The following is a 19,601-nucleotide window of genomic DNA, read 5'->3' on the forward strand; positions in this document are numbered from 1 at the left end:
CATTTTACGCAGGACGAGCACCTGACAGAGACTCAACCGTTCCGATGCCGCCTTGAACTCCATTCACTCTATGACCAACGTGAAGAGAGATGACAGCGGCGGCTCTGGCACCGATGATGATATTGTAATCAAGCCATCCATCAGTTACTCCTTGCTCGGCAAGGTTTCTACGATCATCGACCATCTGCGAGGCTGAGAAGGGCCGTCCTGATACGCTGGAAACAGTTCGATGGACTTGGATCGGGTTCGGAACTTCTCCAATGCAATTCGGAGCCTTAGACAGGGGTTTTTATAGAAAAACATTATTGCATTTCCGATTTTAATCGCTTTCAATTCATGTCTTCATGCAATAGCATGCTTTCCACAATTATCTACTCCCGGTATTCAACCGTAGCAATCTGGCAGCGGTTTGTTGTTTCCCTTCAGCGTTGCAAATATCGCCAGTGGCTCCTGTCCACCCGGAATCAGGCTAACAACATGAATGTCGCGCACAACGGAGATAATCAGGGAATAGTCGTCGAGCGAGTGGAGCGTAATCATTTAACCAGCCCGATTCATAGTTGGTGGGTCCTGAGTCTCAGGCATCTTAATCTTATACTCCAGAGTACATTGACCCTCCATTCTACGACTACCTACTGTACAGTACTAGAAGGGTATACCGATTATTTTCAGACATCAAATCGTCAGCTCGGGTATCACTAGGCAAAGAAGCAATCAAAGCAGGCCGCGGCTCAAGCGACCTGAGAAGACGATGAGGCAAGGCGCAAAGCAACCCACTCGATTACGGCTTCTTGTGCTTATCTCCAACGGAAGAAAGCAGACTTCTATTTCCGACAGCCCGACCTCGGCCAGACAAAGGCCCCACTATACGTGGAGAACTCACAAGAAAGGAAGAACCTTCCTTGAAGTGAGAGAGAGATGGATCCCAAACACCGAGAGAGAGAGAGCCTGGGGTCGCGGAGAGTCTGGAGCCAAGCCGCATATGACTGGTCAACTAACCGTTTACGGGAGGGTAGAAAACCAAAAATGTCAGGGGACCGGGAGTTCGAGGACTGGATTGAGTTCTCACGAGTCACAAATCCTGTCATTCTCGGAACCGAGCCGTGTACGGTCTACCTGAACTTTCTGAAGAGATTCTTCCGTGTCAAAAAGTCGAGCCTCGCTTTTTGATTTTCACTCCCCCCCCTGGTGATTGACACGCGCTAGACCCAAAGGGACGGACATCTCCGAGTAGGTTCAGCCGGAGCGAAGAGCGTAATTTTGCCTGAGGAGAAAACCGAAACGCGCCTGTTCTACCGAAAGCAGCTAAGGCGGGTGGCGACAAGGGTCCAAAAGGTCTCCAAGACGGCCGTGGCAGATCGAAGGCCGTTATATGGAACCGGGAAGAATTGGAGCCGTGTTCGAGATTACAGGCCCAGAGCCAGTGGCGACGTGTGTGTTCTTTTCGGAGGCGATCGACTACCCTCTTGATCTCGTGATATTCCGATCGAGATCTCTGTGAGCAGGGGTGCTTGAGTATATTGAAGTCGGCCGACGCCGCGACAGGGATTCATCAAGCCATCAAACAGTAGTGCGTGGTATTTACATAGTACTAAGTACATAGAAGACTCGGGACGAATAAAGAGAATGATGATGATGATGATGATGATTGAAGAATATGATTGACAAAGGAGGCAAAGAAATACATGTAGAATTCGTGATGAATGAATGGTTTCTTCATGGCAAAATCAGCCGCCGGAAACCCCATCCGAGGCGGGAAGGCGGTCAGCAGTTTGTCTTTCTCCGATTTGCTCTTGCCTTCATTTCCTCGTCTTGAATTCATTTTCATAGTTACTCAGATGGTAGTAGTTAGTTTCATCCTTACTTTTTTTTGTTTTCTTTCCCCGGCTTATACATTAAATGAAAAAAAGGGGGGAAGGAGGGGGGATTCGTTATAAAGGTCTTTGATATGCCTCCTGGCTAAAGAGGCCCAAGGCCTCGACTGCTCCAGTCTCTCTCCCCTTTCTCCTTTTCCCAATCTCTTTTCTTGTTTTGTTAATTCTTTTCCCTGTTGTTTTTCTACTGGCCCACTCTGGCCGCCGTTAGTTTCTCAAGTCTCGCAATCTTTCTCTCTCTCTCCGTTTGTCTCGTCGTTGTCTTTCCCCCCCACGCCATCCATCCAAGGTTCGGCCCTCCCTTTACGTTTACGCGCGCTGGATCCGTTCGACCCTCTTTTTACTTTTTTCTTTTACGCAATAAAATATTCTCCCCTTCTTCCAGAATCAAAAAGGAAAGGCAAATTGGCCACTGTGGGACCTTCTTTTTTTCTTCTCGCTCTAGCCTTATAATCTCGGGTCCAGGCACTAAACGCGCGCGCGCTTTCTCTCTCTTCTTCCGTGCCGCTGTGTCTCTCCCCCTATCTATCTATTCTTCACTATATCCTATTCTCTCTCCCCCCATATCTTGATAATCTGAACCTCCACCACCACTTTTAAACTCATCAGTCTCGGATTTCAATCTCTCCCAGACTTATAGAGGAGATTACTTCTTTCTCAGCACTTTAAAACGGTGCCACTTTTGATTATCCTCCACCCTTTGTATCCGCCCCTCCAGTCTCGCCATCATGTTCGAGGACTTCTCGTTCTCCTCCCCCTCATCCACCCGGCCTCCCCGCCTAGCGCTGGACGGAGATGAACACCACCGCTTCACCTCCCTCGACCACGACAGCGGACTAATCTCTCCCCTGTCCTCACGCTGTCCTTCACCGCGCTCCTCAGCCCAGCGCTTTCCCCGGAGCCTGCCTCGCTCTCGATCCTCCTACTCCCGAGGCCAGGCTCAAGCGCCCACCTCCGTACCCTTCTCCGCGTACGATCAAAAGCGCTTCTCCATCAGCACCCTCACCAAGAAACTTCACGAGCACACCCTTCAGAACCAGTCGGGCTCCATCGCCGCAGTCCCCAGCGATGACCGCTTCCCCGATGCGCCCATCTCTCCGACCTCCCCATCCGACCTCAATTTCCCCAACAACAACAGCGCCAAAATTTTCCCCGGCTACGTCCTCACACCCCCGGACACAGACCTGGACGATGAGTCCCTCACCTCAGGCTCCTTATCCCCGACCTTCCCACCACCGTCCTCCTCCCCATACCTGAACCCCACCTCCGCCCCCGCAACAACAACAATAACAGACACCACTACGACGCCAATGGACCTCATGGCGGACGATAACGACTATGACTACCAGGAGGAGCGAAGCTTCACCAGCACCACCGTGCGCGCCCAGCGCCAACACATCTCGCGTCTACAATACTGCAATCCCACGGACTTGGAAGCCATCCGCCTAGCCCTGATTTCGGAAGACGAGGCCCTCCGCACCACCGTCTCACACAACTACTCCTCCACCTGTGAAGACGACTGGCACCCCAGCTCTCTCCCGCCGCAGTCCTCACCGCGCAGACGCGCCCTGACAACATCGCGAGGTAGTCGATTCCGCCCCGCCACAGACTCTTCATCATCATCGTCGTCGCCATACTCCTCCAATTCTTCCTCAACATCATCATGGGCAGACACTGCTCGTTCCCGAAGAAAGAGCAGCGTCAGCGCACTGCAGTTGTCACATCGCATCGAGAAGAGCTACCAGCTCTGCTCCACCCGGGACCTGCGGAAGAAGAGCGAGCAGGGCCTGCGACGGAAGAGTCTCGTCAGTGCGGCGCTGGCTTCGATGGTCGAGTGAGGCCGTTGCTTTCCTGCATATCTATCGGGATATTCATACGCGTCATCTGTCTAGGAAGACGAGATGCCTTCGTCTCCTACCGGCTCCCTTTTTTTCTATTCTTTTTTTTTTCTCCCTTCTACTTCTGGCACATGCCGTCATTTCTCTTTTACCTTCGACATACTGTTTTAGTATATGCTTTTTCGATTCTTCTTTTCCGATTCTCTTGTATCATATTTGATGTCATCTTTTCGCCCCGCGTTTCCTTTTATCACCCTATCATTGCGCTTATCTTCTTTCAGGGTTTGGAATCGCTTGTGCATTGTGTGCATATTGAAAGAAAGATACCCAAACTGTCAGTTTGTTCATAACGGTCACATTTACTTGGAACATTTTGTGTATTCTTTTGTTATGGATTATTGCGGGATAGGATATGGATAGTGTTAGTGGTGCGGTCTTCAAAAATGCATCTGAGCACTCCAAACTTTTATAATTATACATCTTCATTCTCAACCCTCCATCGCTTCATTCTAGACGTCGTTCAGATCACCAGCTTACGCATAGCGTACGGACAGTTTCAAGACAAAATATCTCGCCCTAGTCATCACAGACTCAAACCAGACTCTATTTGCATCTTGCCCTTGTCAACGTCGACAAATAATGGTCAAAGAAAAGATAAACCTTGGGTCCTATCAAAGGCCTTGGAACTAGCAAATAAAGGCCAATCGCTTAACGTGATACAGACACAGACAAAATCGCTAACAGGAAACCATGAATGCATGCGCTCGCGCATGCTTGGGAAGGTTGAAAATGCCAAATAGGAAACAACGCTAGACTCAGATTAAGGAGGGGGGAGACCGGATGTAGAACGAAGAAATCACTGGCGCTTGCGTTGAAGGATGTTATATAGTCGCTTGAAAGGTTTCAAGGGCCCACTACCCCCGGATTTGGCGTTCTTCTTGCGACGGTCGGTTATTTTGGTGATCCCACTTTGTATACGAATCTCCTGCGGCTGATGCAGGGCTGGATGGGGGTTAAATGGAGACGGACAGAGAGTATGTGAAGAGGCTGGATTGGAATATAGTGGGCGAGGATGGCCCTGGCTAGGGTCGACCCCATGGGGTCCGTACCAGAGACCAAGATCGTAGTAGGCCGCCGGACTGGGTAGGGAGGTCGGGTGGTTCCCATCTAAAGAGTAAGGGGAAGGGGTAGGCAATGGAAAATGTAATTGCGACCGAAAATCACGATCGTCTCGGATCGGAGAGCCCGGCTCTCCAAGGTCACTCACGTCAGTCCAGGCCCGTGGTCTGAGCGGCGCAGGGCGCTTTCGCGTGCACCCGGGCGAGCGTGAGTAGGTCGAGGCCATGTCCTCGGCATCCTCGCATTCCAGACGTTCCGATATTGACGGCATGGGAAGATGCGGCGAGTCCCCCACTAATTCGTGGTGGACTTGCTGCGAATCCTTCTCCGAACACGCGTCTGGGTGGTCGTCACTCGGTGGGCTTTCAAAACTGGGTTTCAGATCCAATTCATTGATCACCTCGATGTACGATTCGCGATGGTGGCCACTCGAGGCCCGTAATGAGTAGGCATCGACATCCTCGATGAATGAAACGATCCGGGCAAAATTAAGCGACTCATGGGGATTGATAATTTCGAATGGCGTGCCATGGTCAACAATGGTCGCCGTTGTTTTCTTCATGCTCCATAGAATGGAGTCGGAGCGGGTCCTGGTGTGCCTGCGGGTGAAACATTCCGGATCTGTGCCTGGCTCGGGGTAGTTCTCAAGCCTGTCACGGAATGTATCCTGATCGCATACCTACGTCAGTTGAGAATGAAAGGCTGCGCCAGGACTACACTTACCAGAAGCCTAGAATTGTCCTTGGGGTATGTTGCACTCAATGGTGCAGTCAATGGTGCCTGCATGTTGGGATTTGCGACTACTAGATGTGCTATTAGTCACTCTTAGCGCGTTCCAACTGGGCGATAGTGGGGTAACTACTCACAGCCGAAGTCGTGCATATTCTCCGGGTCCTGGTCGCTCATAGCGCTCGGAGAGTAGGACGGCGACAATGGTGGTGGGCTTGAGGCTGGCGAAGACATGGAGAACGGAGTTATCGGCGTGTCAGAATCGACCTGGGCCTGGTTCAGATGCAAAGCGGCGTTTTTACGTCTGAGCGACTTTCCGTCCTGGCCATCGACCAAAGGATCGTTGTCAGACAGTAGTTTGCGATAATTGTGCAGCGACAGATTCCCTGCGTATCCAGCTTGGCAAGTAGCGGGGCTCGAGGCGTATAACTGCAGAGGGTCAGAGGGTGGTGAGGTCGACATATAGTGGATAGCGTCGGGGTGGTGAGGGGATCCATGGCAGGGGGACCCGATGTCCAGGGCTATCGACATTGTACGGTGGAGTTTTGTGCCTCGACTCAGACCGGAATCAAGCGAGTGAAGGTATAGCACACAAATGGAGAAAAAGCAAGATCAAGCGGGACATGAGAAGAAGAGAAGATTCGAACTCAGACCTGTTGAATGCTGGCATTGGGCGAGTGCAGATCTTCTAGATGGTTGACATCACCAGTTCGATTGAACCGAGACAACAGAACAACAATCACAACAGTTCGATTGATCGTTGCAGGATGAAATGGGCGGAGTGTCAACAAAATACACCCCCGACGGAAGCGAGACAGAAAGTCTCAAAAGGACTGATAATGGTTCGAGATGAAGCCGTGTCAATGTTGCACGAGAACCGTCCCTCGCGGCGATCTAGATCGATCAAGGGGACAGACATCCACTCGGACTTACCAGCCCGCCAGCATGTTGCACTTTCCAAGATGATTGCGACAGACAGGCCGACCGAATTGTCTGGTGAAGATGAGAAAAAAGAGTTCAGCAAACCAAAAAAATGCAAAGATAGGTTAAAAAAAAGAATGGCAGGCAGGAGCGAGTGAAGGTTTGATGGCGAAAGCCCGGGGAGAAGGAAAAAAAGAAAGAAGTCGCTACTGCTACTGCTACTCTGCTGCAGTGCGAAGACGATCGCTTGATAGAAAGGATCCGTTCGTTAGTTAGTGCTCATTCAGTCATTTCAGTCAGTTAGTCAGACCAGCTGCAGGTTGACGTGCAGAACGACGAGGGAGGAAAGGCAAAAGTGACGAGTCAATGGTTGTTCGCCCCGTCGGTTGCGGCGTCATCTGCCAATCCCACTTGGGCAGCAACACCCCGTCCAGTACTTGCCGAGTACATCAGCCCACCAGCGAAAAACCCGGGGGACAACAAGTCACTTCCAGGTACTCCTTGCCTCGTCATCTGCTGCTCAGCTTCTTTTCATTCCCTCCCGAACATTCTCCCTCCTCTCCCCGATGGACGATCATGTTTCAACCCTGTACTGAGCAAGACTGAGACAAAGTTCGGGATCCTCTCCCTTATTCGTCCACGCAGGTCTATCCTCCTCCATCCCCCAGAGCCAATGAATGCGCCCAGTCTGACTGGTTTCATGTCGAGTCCAGCCTACATCCAGCTTAGTTCAGTAGTGCCAAATCGCCATACAGCTTGCAGAGATGCAGAGATGCAATGGTGGTGGCTATACCGCACTGGACAGTCGACATACATACATACTCCTACATACATCCATGCATCCAATCCGCTGTGGGCCGTGCACTTTGTCACACATCAGATGTGGCCATGACCAGTCTTACTCAGTACTTTCTACTCAAAACACCCCCCGCCCCCCCAATGTTACCTTTTTTATCTTTCTTTCCCTCAATCGTGAACCCTCAAGGCTGACCGGTTCCTCTCGGCTCTTCTGCCGTCTATTTCTGTCCACCGACAGGATCTCTTTCGAACGCCTCGCACAAGCCAAGAAACTGTAAACCCTAACCGATGAAGGACAGAAAAGTATGTTCTGGAGGTCGTACGTACACACTGAGCAACACCGGCTCTTGGGTCTAGATGCGCAAGCCCCTACTAGTACAGTAGGATTTACTTAAGCTACTCACTCCGTGTCTAACTCGCAAGGTCGCTCAGCCATCTCAACAGTAAATGCTAACTATATGTTCTCGCAATCTACAGCCCCTGCTTGGCTTAACAACTAGTTAGCTGAACCTGTAAGCTGAGCCCAATAAGGCGTGCCCTCGAAGGAACACCCATCCACACCCATCTATAAAGACAAGTATGATCATAAGCAACTCGGAGAGAACAAGAACCTGAACCCTCAGGCGAACGGTAGCAGGCCCGACCAGAGAATTCGTACAATGCGGCGAAAACAATACCAGCTTGCCATCTTCTCCCATCTTATCACTTATCTCCTTGGACAACCCCATAGTCCCTACATGACCGACTGCACCATCATACCCATCCTCTTGCATGATCCCCAGTCGAGACTAAAACATGCTAGACACAACCCACCCTTTATCCGGACGTAGTTCATACAGCGAGTTGACTACTAGTGCCTGAGAAGCGAGAGCGAGAGCGAGATTGTCTACTGACTGTGGATTATGGCGTGGCTGCCATCCATTCGTTGCTGTCCTGCACCAACCCAAGCGCTGCATATCATGACTCAAGGACGTGGATCATTGGCTCTGTGCCGTGTGCCTCACGAGCCATCTCATCTCCAAGCGACTACGTGCGTTGGATTGGCATAATCTCTCGCGGATGGAATCATGCAGTAAGTAGGTTGTCGTACAACCGAAGTAGAAACTTGTGCATCCCCTACATAATCTGACATTTCTACAACCAGTCTACCGATCCTTCGAATAAATCGTAACCAAGCCAATATAGACATCGGAGTGGTAAAAAATCACATCCAAGACACCGTCCCATGCTCAACCACGCAAAGCAAAGTTTATATCAAGAATAAATAGAAGAAACTGAGCTGGAGTATAATCCATCATAATCATCATAACAGGAAGCAAATGTGCATAAAGCATCTCTCTCACACCTGGAAAGAAAGAAAGACAGATAGAAAGAAAGAAAGCAATGCTCAAATATAGTAATATTCGACTGCCGTACAGATGGTGGTATCAAGCATCCAAATTGTCAATTGAATCATCAGAATTTCCCGTCAAGTTCGTTCAATGGCGTTTATATTTCTATGGCGCCATTGGGTCAGTATTGAGAATGAGATACCAAGTTGGGGGGAACGCCAAACTCACATCTTCCATCTTTCGACGATTGCTTGGATCGAGCGTGTTACCGGCACCAAGCAACGTCTGTCCCACAGCCTTGGTAACACCGATCGCAGGACGGAGAATCACGGTTGGCGCACGCTTCATCACTGCTTTGGCAGCAGCCTTGGCACTGCCGCTCTCCATCACCTCACCAGGAACCGCTACGATAGCATCACGTGCTGTGAGCAGATCGCGCTCCAATCCTCTAAACCCGCCTCGGAGGCCCTGAGCAACTCCAACCGGCTGATCTGCATAGAGCGAGATTTTGTTCGCATCTTCATCGTCACCAAGATCATCCTCTTGGCCCGCGGTCGGGGTGTTGAGGTTGGCCAACAAATCCTCGGCACCTTGCAACACTGTTTGAGTTCCAATGGCAAGCTTGGCCCCAAGTTTGACCAGTTCATTGGTGGTGGTCTTGCCAAACGCCATGGCGCCTTTCTGGATACTCCGAACAATACGCCCGTCCTTCTTGTATTCGCGCATGGGCACCACAACCAAGTCCTTCACCCCTCCACTCATGTTAACAAGTGATTTGATGGGGGCCAGACCAGCAAGAACACCCGGAAGCTGATTTCGCTTGATATCGGGCATCCATATGTCATTGAGCGTCTGTCCCAGTTTATCGAACCCAGATACTCCATAAATGATAACATGCCGCATCACCATATCTGCTCCGTCCAGAACGAAGAAATTCATGAACTCGGTGGTGCGACCAGATCGAAGACCAGCATAATCCACGCGCTTGGGTTTGAAGTCCAATTTCACTGGCACAGCGTTAATCTCAGCTCGCTGGAGGAACGGAACATCACTGGGCGCGGTCGGGGTCGGTGCAGTGTCATCTCTAAACTCAAAGAACCGACAAATGAAGTCCAGAGCGTCCTGGTCGACGTGCAACCGGAGAGGCAACAAAGTTGCCTTGAGCACAATCTCAGAAGCAGCAAGCTCAGGCACAGGCCGAACTGTTAATATTTCGAGATGCAGCATACTGGTTCCACTCTCCTTTTCGCCAGCCTCATGCATGTAGGTCGCGAACTTCTTCCATGTTGAGGTGGGGACATGGTCGAAGATTTCCACGTCATCAACCCGAACATCCAAGGAGCTCTGCGTCTCTTCCAGGCCAGGCGGAAAGACAACCAAGTCTGCGCATACCCCCTTAAGCTCGAAAGTCATTTTGTGGTACTTGCTCCGGGACAAACGTAGTTTCTTTCCCCGTAGCGAAGGCGATTGGCTTTGACGCACAGTTGCTCCAGTGACGGTTGTGCTGGTCGCATAGCTTCCTGTTTCACTAACAAGGTCATCAATATTGCGATTGATATCGTTACGAAGCTCTCGAGGATCCTTGTTGGCGGGAATACCAATATAAATGGAGTTGAATAAACAGTCTCCAATGACGGATTCCTCCTCCTCGTCGAAGCTAGGAGATGCTCGACTGCCAGTGCGCGCGCGGCGCTCTGTTGCCTTTCTTTCCACCTCTTTTACAGCTTTCGAAATCGTGTCTCGTGTCCTCTGCCAGTCGTAGCCATCGAACAGGTTCCAAATCACATGAGCGTCGCGCACCCTTACCCTCAAGGGGCTCCTTTGGAGTTTCGAATCGTCGGAGAGACCATATGTGTTTTGTGTGGAATCCCACCTATGTGCCGTACCCCCAACAGCGGACTTCTGCGCAAAGTGATCATCGCGGAAGTCAAGTTCCGAGACACTGGAAGAAACATGGTACTGCGAGTGAAAACTGTCAAGTAACTCATTCGAGCCGGATGCAGCGGCCCCATGCAGAGAATTTTGTTCGGAGCCGATTGTGGCTGAAGGGAAGTCGCTCACGTATTCGACCTCGTCCTCTAACAGGTTCCCTGTGCTCGGCGTTTGAGCAGAAGATTCAGGACTAACCGCAGCAGAAGATTCCGAAGGATCAGCCACAAATGCATCGCCTGTAAAAGACGCTAGCATGTCCTGAATGGGAAGAACCTCGGTCCGATATTTGGTAACCACGCTTGGGGGTGTAGGAGGCTGCAACCCATTCACAATGCTGATAAGGGTCTGCGTGGAATCAGCGCAAGTTTCCAGGATCAACAAGTCATCTCTGAGCTCCACATCAAGAGATTTCTCTCCGTCTTCACTCAAGCGCACAATTTTTACAGTAGCTGTGGCTGACGACACAGTGCAAATGGGGACATAGCCCTGGTCGATGAATGATTTGATTTGGGCTCCCTGCGGAGAATTCATGTTTCTTTGATGCAAGTTATCCGTAAAGCCCACGTTCTTGACATCGTCAATAACCATAATCGACGCTTTCCGAAGGTCCAAGACGGCTTCTGAAGACACAACGTCGTACATGGTACCAGAGAACTTAGCATTTGTGAGGACAACAAGACCTCTGGCAGGGGTGCCGCGCGGATTGAGACCAAGAACAGTGTCCCGAATATCAAGCGTCAATCTCGAAGGCTTCGATGGAGTGGCCCGGTCAGAGTCTTTGCCTGACGCTTTCTGCTGGACCGGCGGAGATTCGGCAGCAAGATTAGCTATTGAACTTGCCATGTTAGCAGCGACGTCACCAGTTGTCATGTCATCTCCGAGCCCAAGGAATGCGATAACAGCAGGAAGACTGTATTCTACACGAAGACCATGTAGCTTGATCTTGATCGTGGGATCCATTTCATCCGCGATAAAGCGGGCCATGAGGACTGGTGCTGTCATGCCGTCCGAGGACTGTCCCTCAGCTGGGAGAAGTGCATTTCCAACGAGCTCCTCACTCCCATTCCTTGCAACCTGTATGTGGTCGATTCGAGCAGCGATAAGGGAAGGGAGACTGATGTATGCTGCTTCAGCGTTGTGAAGCCTTGCGGCGATAACGCCTACCTTCCCACCAAGGTGTGTTTGCACCTCGAACTCACGGACCAAGATTAGAGTCAAGACTCCAGGTCGGTCATCCTCAGGTAGGTATTTAGCAACATTCGATAGCCGACTGATCTCGTCCCCAAGCTGCGCAAGAGAGTCCATTTCAGCGGCCCGGGATATGATGGCCTTCGTTCCGCCAATCGTCACACGAAGAACAGAGCCTTGTTTGCGCTGGCGAAAGAGCGTATCCAGCATTATATCGTCGTCTTCGTCGTATTTATCCTTTGATGGTGTGATCAAAGCGAGAAGCCGATCTAGGTCGTTTTCTTCAGGAGCGAAAAAGTATTCAAACCTGATGTCTGTCAAGTTGACCGTGGCGGGCGGGTCACGGTCAAACTTGAGAGACCAGGGCCCGCTGAGTTTTGCCCTGTCAATCTGAATTTTGAGACCCTGAGACCTGCTGACAACTTTGACTGCAGTTGTGCTGAGCTTCAAATGATGGCTTTCCCCGATGACGTTCAAGGTGATGCCACCAATCCGAGCATTCACCTTAACAGGTTTTGTTTCAGGCGACTGTGAAGTCGCTGGGGGAGGGTCACTCTCGAAATGTACACCACGAGAACGCTTCGGTATGTCCTTGGTTGGTCCCTTACTAGAAGAACTAGATGAAATGGAGCTCCCAAGTTCCAGGATGGTGCTCAAACCACCTACCCAGCCTACAGCCTCTTCCAGACGCTGAATGTTGAGATTAAGTTGTAGAGGAAGTGTCATGAGCACAACAGTAGTGGCTTTCGAAGACATCCGGACGTTCAGTGAAATATCATCTGAACTGGGTTTAGTGACATCCCTCGTGGATTCGCGCATCTTGAGTTCCTCGCTAAAAGAGATCAGATCTTCATGGGCAAATCCCACTAAGCACTTGTTCACATCCAGATGAAAAGTAGTGAGGTCATTTTTCAGAGCAAGATTAGCTTTTAAGCCCGAGACTACCGCCTGTAGTAGAACCTCTTCTTGGTTTCCGTCGATGAACGTCGAACTGTCGTGCTTAAGAGGGTATCCATGCCCAGGAACATGATCGACGAACTTGATAGCAAAGCTATCGAGAGAAATCCGATAGGCTTGTGGCCCTTCTGATTTCTGAGACGGGTCGTGTTTTCTAGTCGAGTCATCCGTCTTACCAACAAATGCACTGAGGATTCTTTGTCCGACCTTGACGACCAGCCAACCAATCGCAATGTCAAATTGGATCTCTGCAGAGAATATCTCCAAGCCAATATGGTCCTCTAAGTCGTAACCCTGCTGACTCACTGATTTGGCATCATTGACAGGGAAAAACGCGGAAGTCGAGTCCCCACGAGACCGGGTCAACGAGTTCAACAAGCCTTCATCGGGTAGGGAGTCATGCAGATTTGTTGTGGACTCCCCCAAAACGTCATTCGACTCTCTTCGGGGTGATATTGTTGGTGCGGCCTCACTATCATGTTGGTCAGAGTTGCCAGATGGGATCGAAACTTGAATTCTGTCAATGCTGAAAAACCTCCTCGCCACATCTGGTGAGCTATGTTCCCCTGTTGAGCTCTGAACTGATGAACTTTTATGTAGTTCCAAATGAGGATCAGTGCTTGGCGATTGTTGCTCAGTTGATTGTGACTGAGATGAGGTTGGTTCAGACTGAGGTGTGAGTTTAGGTGTTGACACAGAAGTCTCATCATGAAAATCGTGCTCATGTCCATCTTCTGGACTGATCTGAGCTGCATACTTTGCAACGGATCCCCTCGAGATGTGAGAATCGGAGGAGTCCCAGGCACCGGGCATATTCGGCATGAAACTTCGTGACGTAGAGCCATGGCTCATAGCACTCATGTACATGCTTTGCGCCTCGTCGTGGGAAAACAGTCTTGATTCACTGAGATCGCCCTGATTGATAGACCCAGAAGTCGAGCTCGAACTATCAGCTTCAGAAGGCGGTGCAGACAGAGATAGCGATAACTGGACATCTGGAAACGGCTCAGGACTTTGAGAGGATCCAGAAATGGGAGAAGGTAGCGTTGGTTGGATTAATGGCGAACCGAACCCTGGAGACTGTCTGGGCTCGTGCAAAGCTGCCGTTTGTGACCTTGGTGCAAGAATCACGGCAGTTTGTGTATCGTTAACTGGTTCCGTTGTGCCCGCGGGCAACCCTAAATTGAGAGGGCGTGGAACAAGCTCACTGCTTGCAGTATATGAACCAGCTCCGGTGGAGATGCTTCCCAGTGCATCGAATTCGTCGTCCTGAATTTGAGAATTGATGACAGAATCGAGGTATGCAGGGTTATCCAGCAGTTTATCGTCATCCGCGAAGTTCTGGGATTCCTCCAGAAAACCATAGCCCCGAGCCTCTCCCTCATCCGTGTCAGCGTCTGAGAACCGTCCATCATAGGTGCACACGGACCCTTCCAACTCGGGCGCATTATGGTCTATTCGCCGAGGGTCAATCAACCCAGTTGATGGTTTGAGTATAGTCGACCTGGTCATTTCGAGGGTGGAGCTTCGATCCGAAGAAGGTTCGGGCGTAGGGGAAGATGCCCGGCTAGGAGGCTGGCTTGCCTTCGCATGGACAGGAGTCGAAGGGGATGGAGGAGCAGCGAACCGGGAATAATTGGCGAGGACGGCTGGCTCTGATACTAATGCAAGATCAATGTCAGAGAGCGAGATTATCCGTCTTCCCTTGCAAGATCGGTCTCCATCTGCGGCGGGTGCGGAGACGGCGTCCACTTTGACCTGGCCAACACTCAGTACCCCAGTTATTAGATCGGGCCGGTCCTCCGGCTGTCTCTTAAAGGGCCCATCCTGTTTCATTTCCACATCCACTCGCACGGATATATCATCAACCTGGACCTGCAGGCGGTCTGCGACACCCTTGAGAAATGCGGCCACAAAACTAGGCAGAGACACGGTCTCGTTGCCAAGACCTAGTTCTTCTTCGTCATCACTTATCGATGTCGAAGTGCGTTGTAGAACCTGGGATCGAGAAGAGATGGCGGCTTGTAATTCATCCTTTTCCTCCTTTGGCTCAGCTTCGAGGAACGACTGGGCGAGGTCGGCAGGGTTGGGCATGAAAGCGTCAGAGCTAGCAGTGTGTGGTGAGTCGGAAGCCCTGGACCCTTGCCCCGTGGGACATGCTTCCTGCGACAGTAGTTTCAAATGTACATCGATACCACTCGCTTGACATATTATACCGCTGCTGTAGATGTCTGCGGGGACGGTGATCTTCAGGTATTGAACACGGGCGCTTAGAAGCTCGCTTGAGACAGGAAGGTGAAGCAGTGTAGCTAGTTTCTAAGGACGTCGGGAAAAAGTATAAGTTAGTATGAAAATCGACGATGAAGAATGTGAAATGCTGGGGTTTGGAGACGGGCGGGTTGGGGCAGTTGAACGGCCGTTCGGATGATCATTGATTGCATTTACCTCGAGCCTCAAGCCAATATCCCGAAGTTCGACGGTGCTACGTTGCCCCCATCGAATCCCCAGACTATCCAGATCCAGAGCCTCAGTATCAACTAGCTCCAGGCGAGACAGAGCATATCGGAGCAATCGTTTCTGAAAGAACGAAGGCAGGAAGTAGGCCATTTTCGGGCAGAGGGAGCCGGCGGGGGGCTCATCTGAGGATCCCAACTGTCATCTGAACCGAGATATGACAAGGCAACAAGAATAATGAAGGCAGAGAAAGGAGAGGAGGAAAGAAGGTAGGCGATGCCTGGAGCCTGAGCAGCGAGTAGCCGGTAGGCAGCAGGGAGCAGCGAGCAGCGAGCAGCGAGCAGGTCGAGCACAGCAACAGCAACAACACACGATTTCTCCGAAAGGTGAAGCGGATGGCTTCAGGGCCGGGGAGGATGACGTTCGGAGGATGGGGAAGAGACGCTAGTGCGGCTAGTGGTGGAGTCAATAGATACCGAGTGGGAAAAAAAGAGGAGAAGAAAAGGTGGAAATGAATGATAACGAGAGAGAGAGAGATAGCGAAGATGATCGACCACAATCAATAGTCAGGCGGAGCTTGGGCTAAACCGACTAACCCAATCCACATCATGAACAACTCACACCTATTACTACTTGTAACTACACTGGCCCATCCGATGATGATTTGATGAGGTGAAGATGTCGGGAATGACTGCAACAGGGGGATTTACGCTAATTAATCCGTGGCAATGAAGACAAGGCACAACGCAACCATCAAACCCCGTGATCTCAGTCGCCTGAGAGCTAATTCCCCACTAGTCATAAGAAGCTTTCAACGGTCATTATCAACTCCATCATTTCTCCGAATGCACGTTCCGTGCACATTCAAGTGCTGCTAGTAGCAATTAATCTATTTTAGGTCGTTCCATGGCCATACTTACCAGCGGCAGACGCCGGTTATGCAGTCAAGTTGTTTTGTATTTCTACATTTCTACAGACGGTGACTGACTTACTCGAGATAATCAAGTCCTTTTGAAGATATTGAAAGCTCCCTATTTCACCCTTCCGTTCCATGCTGACAAGTATGACAAGTATGATTGAACAATTACCTGTTGATTGTCACCGTGACTCATCTATGTTGTCGTTGAATAATTACTAAGCGTTCTCCCACCAGCCACCATTTCATCAGGAAGCCTTCAAGACTAAAGAGCCACATATGTGACCCGTCAAGCGTGCATTCTATTGCAATTGCGAGTGCTACACCTTATTGCTCATCAATGCCTTCCTCCGCGAACGTCGCCACGACCCACTCGCAGAACTGCTCGAAATTTGCCCACCATTCCTGCAAACGGCGGGCCTTGACCCCCTCCCCCAGGATACCTTCCCCAATGTCGGAAAGCCACTCAGCCGTCGGCTGATCGTCGTAGCAGCTCCACCGCATGGAGTTTTCCACCAGCATTGCCAGACCTGCAAGATCCGTGTGGTCATCACCTTGAAGCACTCTCCAGAATTCCTGCGTGAAGCCATCCGTACCGCGCCCATCAAGATTTGGCTTATCATTACCACCAATGGAGACCGAAACACCACGCGATAGCAGTGCCGGGAGTATCTGCGCCACCCCGCTTGAGGTCGGGGTGTGCTCAACTAAGATCTTCTTCTCCTTGACCGACTCAATTAGCAGTGGATGTTTGTAGAGCGTAGACCCTTCGCAGATTCTCCGTGTCCCTAGCAGGATCGCATCATATAAGCCTTGATCGGCGCGGCCCCTGTCACCTGGTAGTTCGCCAGCATGAAAGAAGAAAGGGATGTCCAGTCCTTCTTCCATGCACTCTTTACGAAACCAGAACAAAAGAGGAACAAGATCGGAGAGCGGTCTTTCGTCGTCTTCTGTCTTCGCTATATCGAATCCGCAAATCACCTGGGGGTAGTCATACTTTGCGAAGATACAGGTTTTCATGTTATCGATAATATCCCTGTTTGACTGCGAGCGACTGCCAGTCCATATGATACGCGCTCCGAAGAAGTCCCGCCCTTCATTGGTCTTCTGGAAGCGCTGTAATTCCTCTTGAAACACATGACACCATTCGCTCTGATCTTCTTCGGGTACGTCATGTCCTTCTTGTCGATAGGGATAGCTGAAGGTATGCCTGAACTCGGCATAACTGACTCTCTCTGCTGCCAAGTTTGCGAATGCGTTTCTCATGCAGAAACGCAAGATAGGCTCATAACTGAGGAGCGAGTTGATTATCGATGCACCGTGGCAAGCGTAACCCGACCACTCATCTGCAGTCGTGCACCGCCTCTTCAGCCACTCACGAAATCCGGTCTCTCCACCATCTGGGAACGACGAAACTGCCTGCTGGACGGAAACAAGTTCCGAGGGCACGTAGGTATCTGACCATATAGTGGGTGTGTCTTCCACACTGGGTTTTGAAACCGAAGCATACTGGAAGGTGATGGGTGCTTCTTGCCGCACAGTTTGGGATGACAAAGGTTGAGTGGAGGAAATATGTAGCCCGGCTGTGGTGAGGACGATGTCGATCAACTTGTCAATGTCGATGAGGGAGTGGATGGAAGCATTCAGTAGTGACCCCTTTGGCATTTTCTGGACAATCTTCCAGAGGTCGGCTTTCTGAATTTGCTCCCAGTCAAGAGGCAACGATGCATGAGGATCTTGGCTTGCTTCCCGGTCGCGGATTCTGGATACGATCTTGCAAGCCCTGGCGGCGATTGGAGTCAAAGCCTTACGAAGATTGAAGTCTGAAATGCACGCATTAGTCAACATAAAATACACGGAACTTCAGCAAGGGAATCTCACCATGCCGTTGCTTCTGCTCTTGCAAAATTAAAGAGTCCCGTCCCTTCAGATACTGCTGGATAAAAGGATCTTCGACTTGGGGAACCCCTTCCTCCAATTCCCATTCCTTATCAGTGTCGTTGGAAGTCATTGTAGATCACGCAGGATCGGCGAATGAGGGATTGTGTCGCGCGGGCATCCGGTGCCAGGCTGAGTAGCTTAATTAAAGCGGGATTCAGGGACTGCTCTCAAGCAATGGAACCATGAGGTCATATGCTCAACTGCCCCGCTCTAAGGAACGAGTCGGGAGTTTGCCGTGATTGAGCTAGCTAAGCTTGGGGCTAACTCTGGTTAACCTCCTTTAACAGTGTAGCAGTAAAGGATGCAGTGAGACGGCACCACTAGAATCATAAATAGCACTCGATTACGATCTGTGAACTCAATGCTGTCCTAGAACGGAACACACGCTTCTTGTCCACTGCGGAACTTGGAATGCTCTCTCCGTTGCCGTTTCCGGGGTAATCCACATGGAACCGTGCTTGATCTCCAGGTAAAGAGACTAGCACGCGGGATCTCTAATGATCAACCAGTCCTTCTCTGCTCCCATACTCAACATTAGTAAAAGGCATAATGGCTTATAGGACGCTGGCAAGTCTAATTCCCTTGAAATATGGTATTAAGCCTTTGCATACAGATCATAGTACTAACATAGTACCAATAGCGATCACAATTCTTCGGATGTGCCAAGGACCTTAATGCAATTAAGCTAATCTCGTGGAGATGCATGAATAGATCTAAATTGAGTATCCGTGGCTTCATAAAACTACATTCGAAACCCGACAAAAGGAATTGCCTTCACCTGATTTTATTGGTAGGACCCATCAATCTGAGTGTGTCTCCCTCATGGGTTTCAAAGTTCTGGAGGGGAGATGCATCACTCGACCTGCTGTGAGACCCTACTTGCAATATCATTAGCGAGGGGGGCGGGGCTGGTGAGATCTGCCAAATCTTCTAGAATTTGCGGGGCACGCGGGCTACAATGAGCCTCCGAGCAAATAGAAAATTTAAGCCTTGTGCCTGTGACACTCCAGGCAAAGATCAGAGGATTCAAGTAAGGGACAGGTCACTGTCGTTATTGTGCAGGTCTAGTACCTGAGCTGTGCGGGGATTATCGTCATTTGACACTTGATCCATGACATTGAGTTTCCAAAACCGACAACGTCACAGCATCTCGACGGACTGTTACTCAGTGTACACCTTCTGAAACGTGCTATATACGCATTATCTTTGAGATTGCAGATGAAATCTCTTCCATAGCGAGCATGATGGCTGCTAAGATGCTTTTGACCGAACAGCAGCATGCAGACTTCAAGGCATTGGCAGACAGAACCACGAGCTGACTTGTGATGGCGATGAGCATTGTTTAGAGACAGCTGGGCCGAGCTATACTTAAAAAAACGATGCCATATATACCAATCTCGAAAATACATAACCTATGCAGCAATAAACGGCAACACAACAGAAACCCGGACCACGAACCCGCCAACGCCCTGCACGCCTACTCCATCGGCGCCTGGACGGGAATGATGACCGCCAATATGCATCATCTCACTGATCGCCACCTACCCGCTCTGCGGATTCGCCAACCTTGAGTCGCTGGGAACACAGATCGGCGTGTTGTCGC

General features: G+C 50.5%; 4 protein-coding genes across 4 annotated transcripts; 1 reads left to right on the plus strand and 3 right to left on the minus strand.

Annotated features, from left to right (window-relative positions):
* Positions 1-2,215: 2,215 nt before the first annotated feature.
* On the plus strand, positions 2,216-3,933 carry BO97DRAFT_253341 (uncharacterized protein). The gene has a single exon (XM_025690864.1). It carries the CDS (start codon positions 2,603-2,605, stop codon positions 3,710-3,712), a length of 1,110 nt encoding a protein of 369 aa, XP_025546568.1. The 5' UTR covers positions 2,216-2,602; the 3' UTR covers positions 3,713-3,933.
* Positions 3,934-4,540: 607 nt separating this feature from the next.
* Positions 4,541-6,469, minus strand: BO97DRAFT_253362 (oxidoreductase, short-chain dehydrogenase/reductase family). The gene is made up of 3 exons (XM_025690865.1): positions 5,698-6,469; positions 5,555-5,634; positions 4,541-5,498 (listed from the first exon to the last, which is right to left on the minus strand). The coding sequence occupies exons 1-3, from the start codon at positions 6,089-6,091 to the stop codon at positions 4,569-4,571; spliced, it is 1,404 nt and encodes a 467-aa protein (XP_025546569.1). The 5' UTR covers positions 6,092-6,469; the 3' UTR covers positions 4,541-4,568.
* Positions 6,470-8,393: 1,924 nt separating this feature from the next.
* Positions 8,394-15,785, minus strand: atg2 (putative autophagy regulatory protein Atg2). The gene is made up of 3 exons (XM_025698705.1): positions 15,133-15,785; positions 8,839-15,003; positions 8,394-8,775 (listed from the first exon to the last, which is right to left on the minus strand). The coding sequence occupies exons 1-3, from the start codon at positions 15,292-15,294 to the stop codon at positions 8,758-8,760; spliced, it is 6,345 nt and encodes a 2,114-aa protein (XP_025546570.1). The 5' UTR covers positions 15,295-15,785; the 3' UTR covers positions 8,394-8,757.
* A 461-nt stretch (positions 15,786-16,246) lies between these two features.
* On the minus strand, positions 16,247-18,121 carry BO97DRAFT_481334 (putative CECR1 family adenosine deaminase). The gene is made up of 2 exons (XM_025700808.1): positions 17,939-18,121; positions 16,247-17,880 (listed from the first exon to the last, which is right to left on the minus strand). The coding sequence occupies exons 1-2, from the start codon at positions 18,066-18,068 to the stop codon at positions 16,385-16,387; spliced, it is 1,626 nt and encodes a 541-aa protein (XP_025546571.1). The 5' UTR covers positions 18,069-18,121; the 3' UTR covers positions 16,247-16,384.
* Between the last annotated feature and the right edge of the window lie 1,480 nt (positions 18,122-19,601).

Source organism: Aspergillus homomorphus (assembly GCF_003184865.1).
Source record: "Aspergillus homomorphus CBS 101889 unplaced genomic scaffold BO97scaffold_67, whole genome shotgun sequence".
NCBI lineage: Eukaryota > Fungi > Ascomycota > Eurotiomycetes > Eurotiales > Aspergillaceae > Aspergillus > Aspergillus homomorphus.

Coding starts and splice junctions, on each gene's coding strand:
- BO97DRAFT_253341 (XM_025690864.1), top strand. CDS start 2,603: ATGTTCGAGGACTTCTCGTTCTCCTCCCCCTCATCCACCCGGCCTCCC.
- BO97DRAFT_253362 (XM_025690865.1), bottom strand. CDS start 6,091: ATGTCGATAGCCCTGGACATCGGGTCCCCCTGCCATGGATCCCCTCAC. Junction 5,635..5,697: donor GAATATGCACGACTTCGGCT/GTGAGTAGTTAC, acceptor TAGCACATCTAG/TAGTCGCAAATCCCAACATG. Junction 5,499..5,554: donor AGGACAATTCTAGGCTTCTG/GTAAGTGTAGTC, acceptor GTATGCGATCAG/GATACATTCCGTGACAGGCT.
- atg2 (XM_025698705.1), bottom strand. CDS start 15,294: ATGGCCTACTTCCTGCCTTCGTTCTTTCAGAAACGATTGCTCCGATAT. Junction 15,004..15,132: donor ATATTGGCTTGAGGCTCGAG/GTAAATGCAATC, acceptor CGACGTCCTTAG/AAACTAGCTACACTGCTTCA.
- BO97DRAFT_481334 (XM_025700808.1), bottom strand. CDS start 18,068: ATGACTTCCAACGACACTGATAAGGAATGGGAATTGGAGGAAGGGGTT. Junction 17,881..17,938: donor AGAGCAGAAGCAACGGCATG/GTGAGATTCCCT, acceptor CGTGCATTTCAG/ACTTCAATCTTCGTAAGGCT.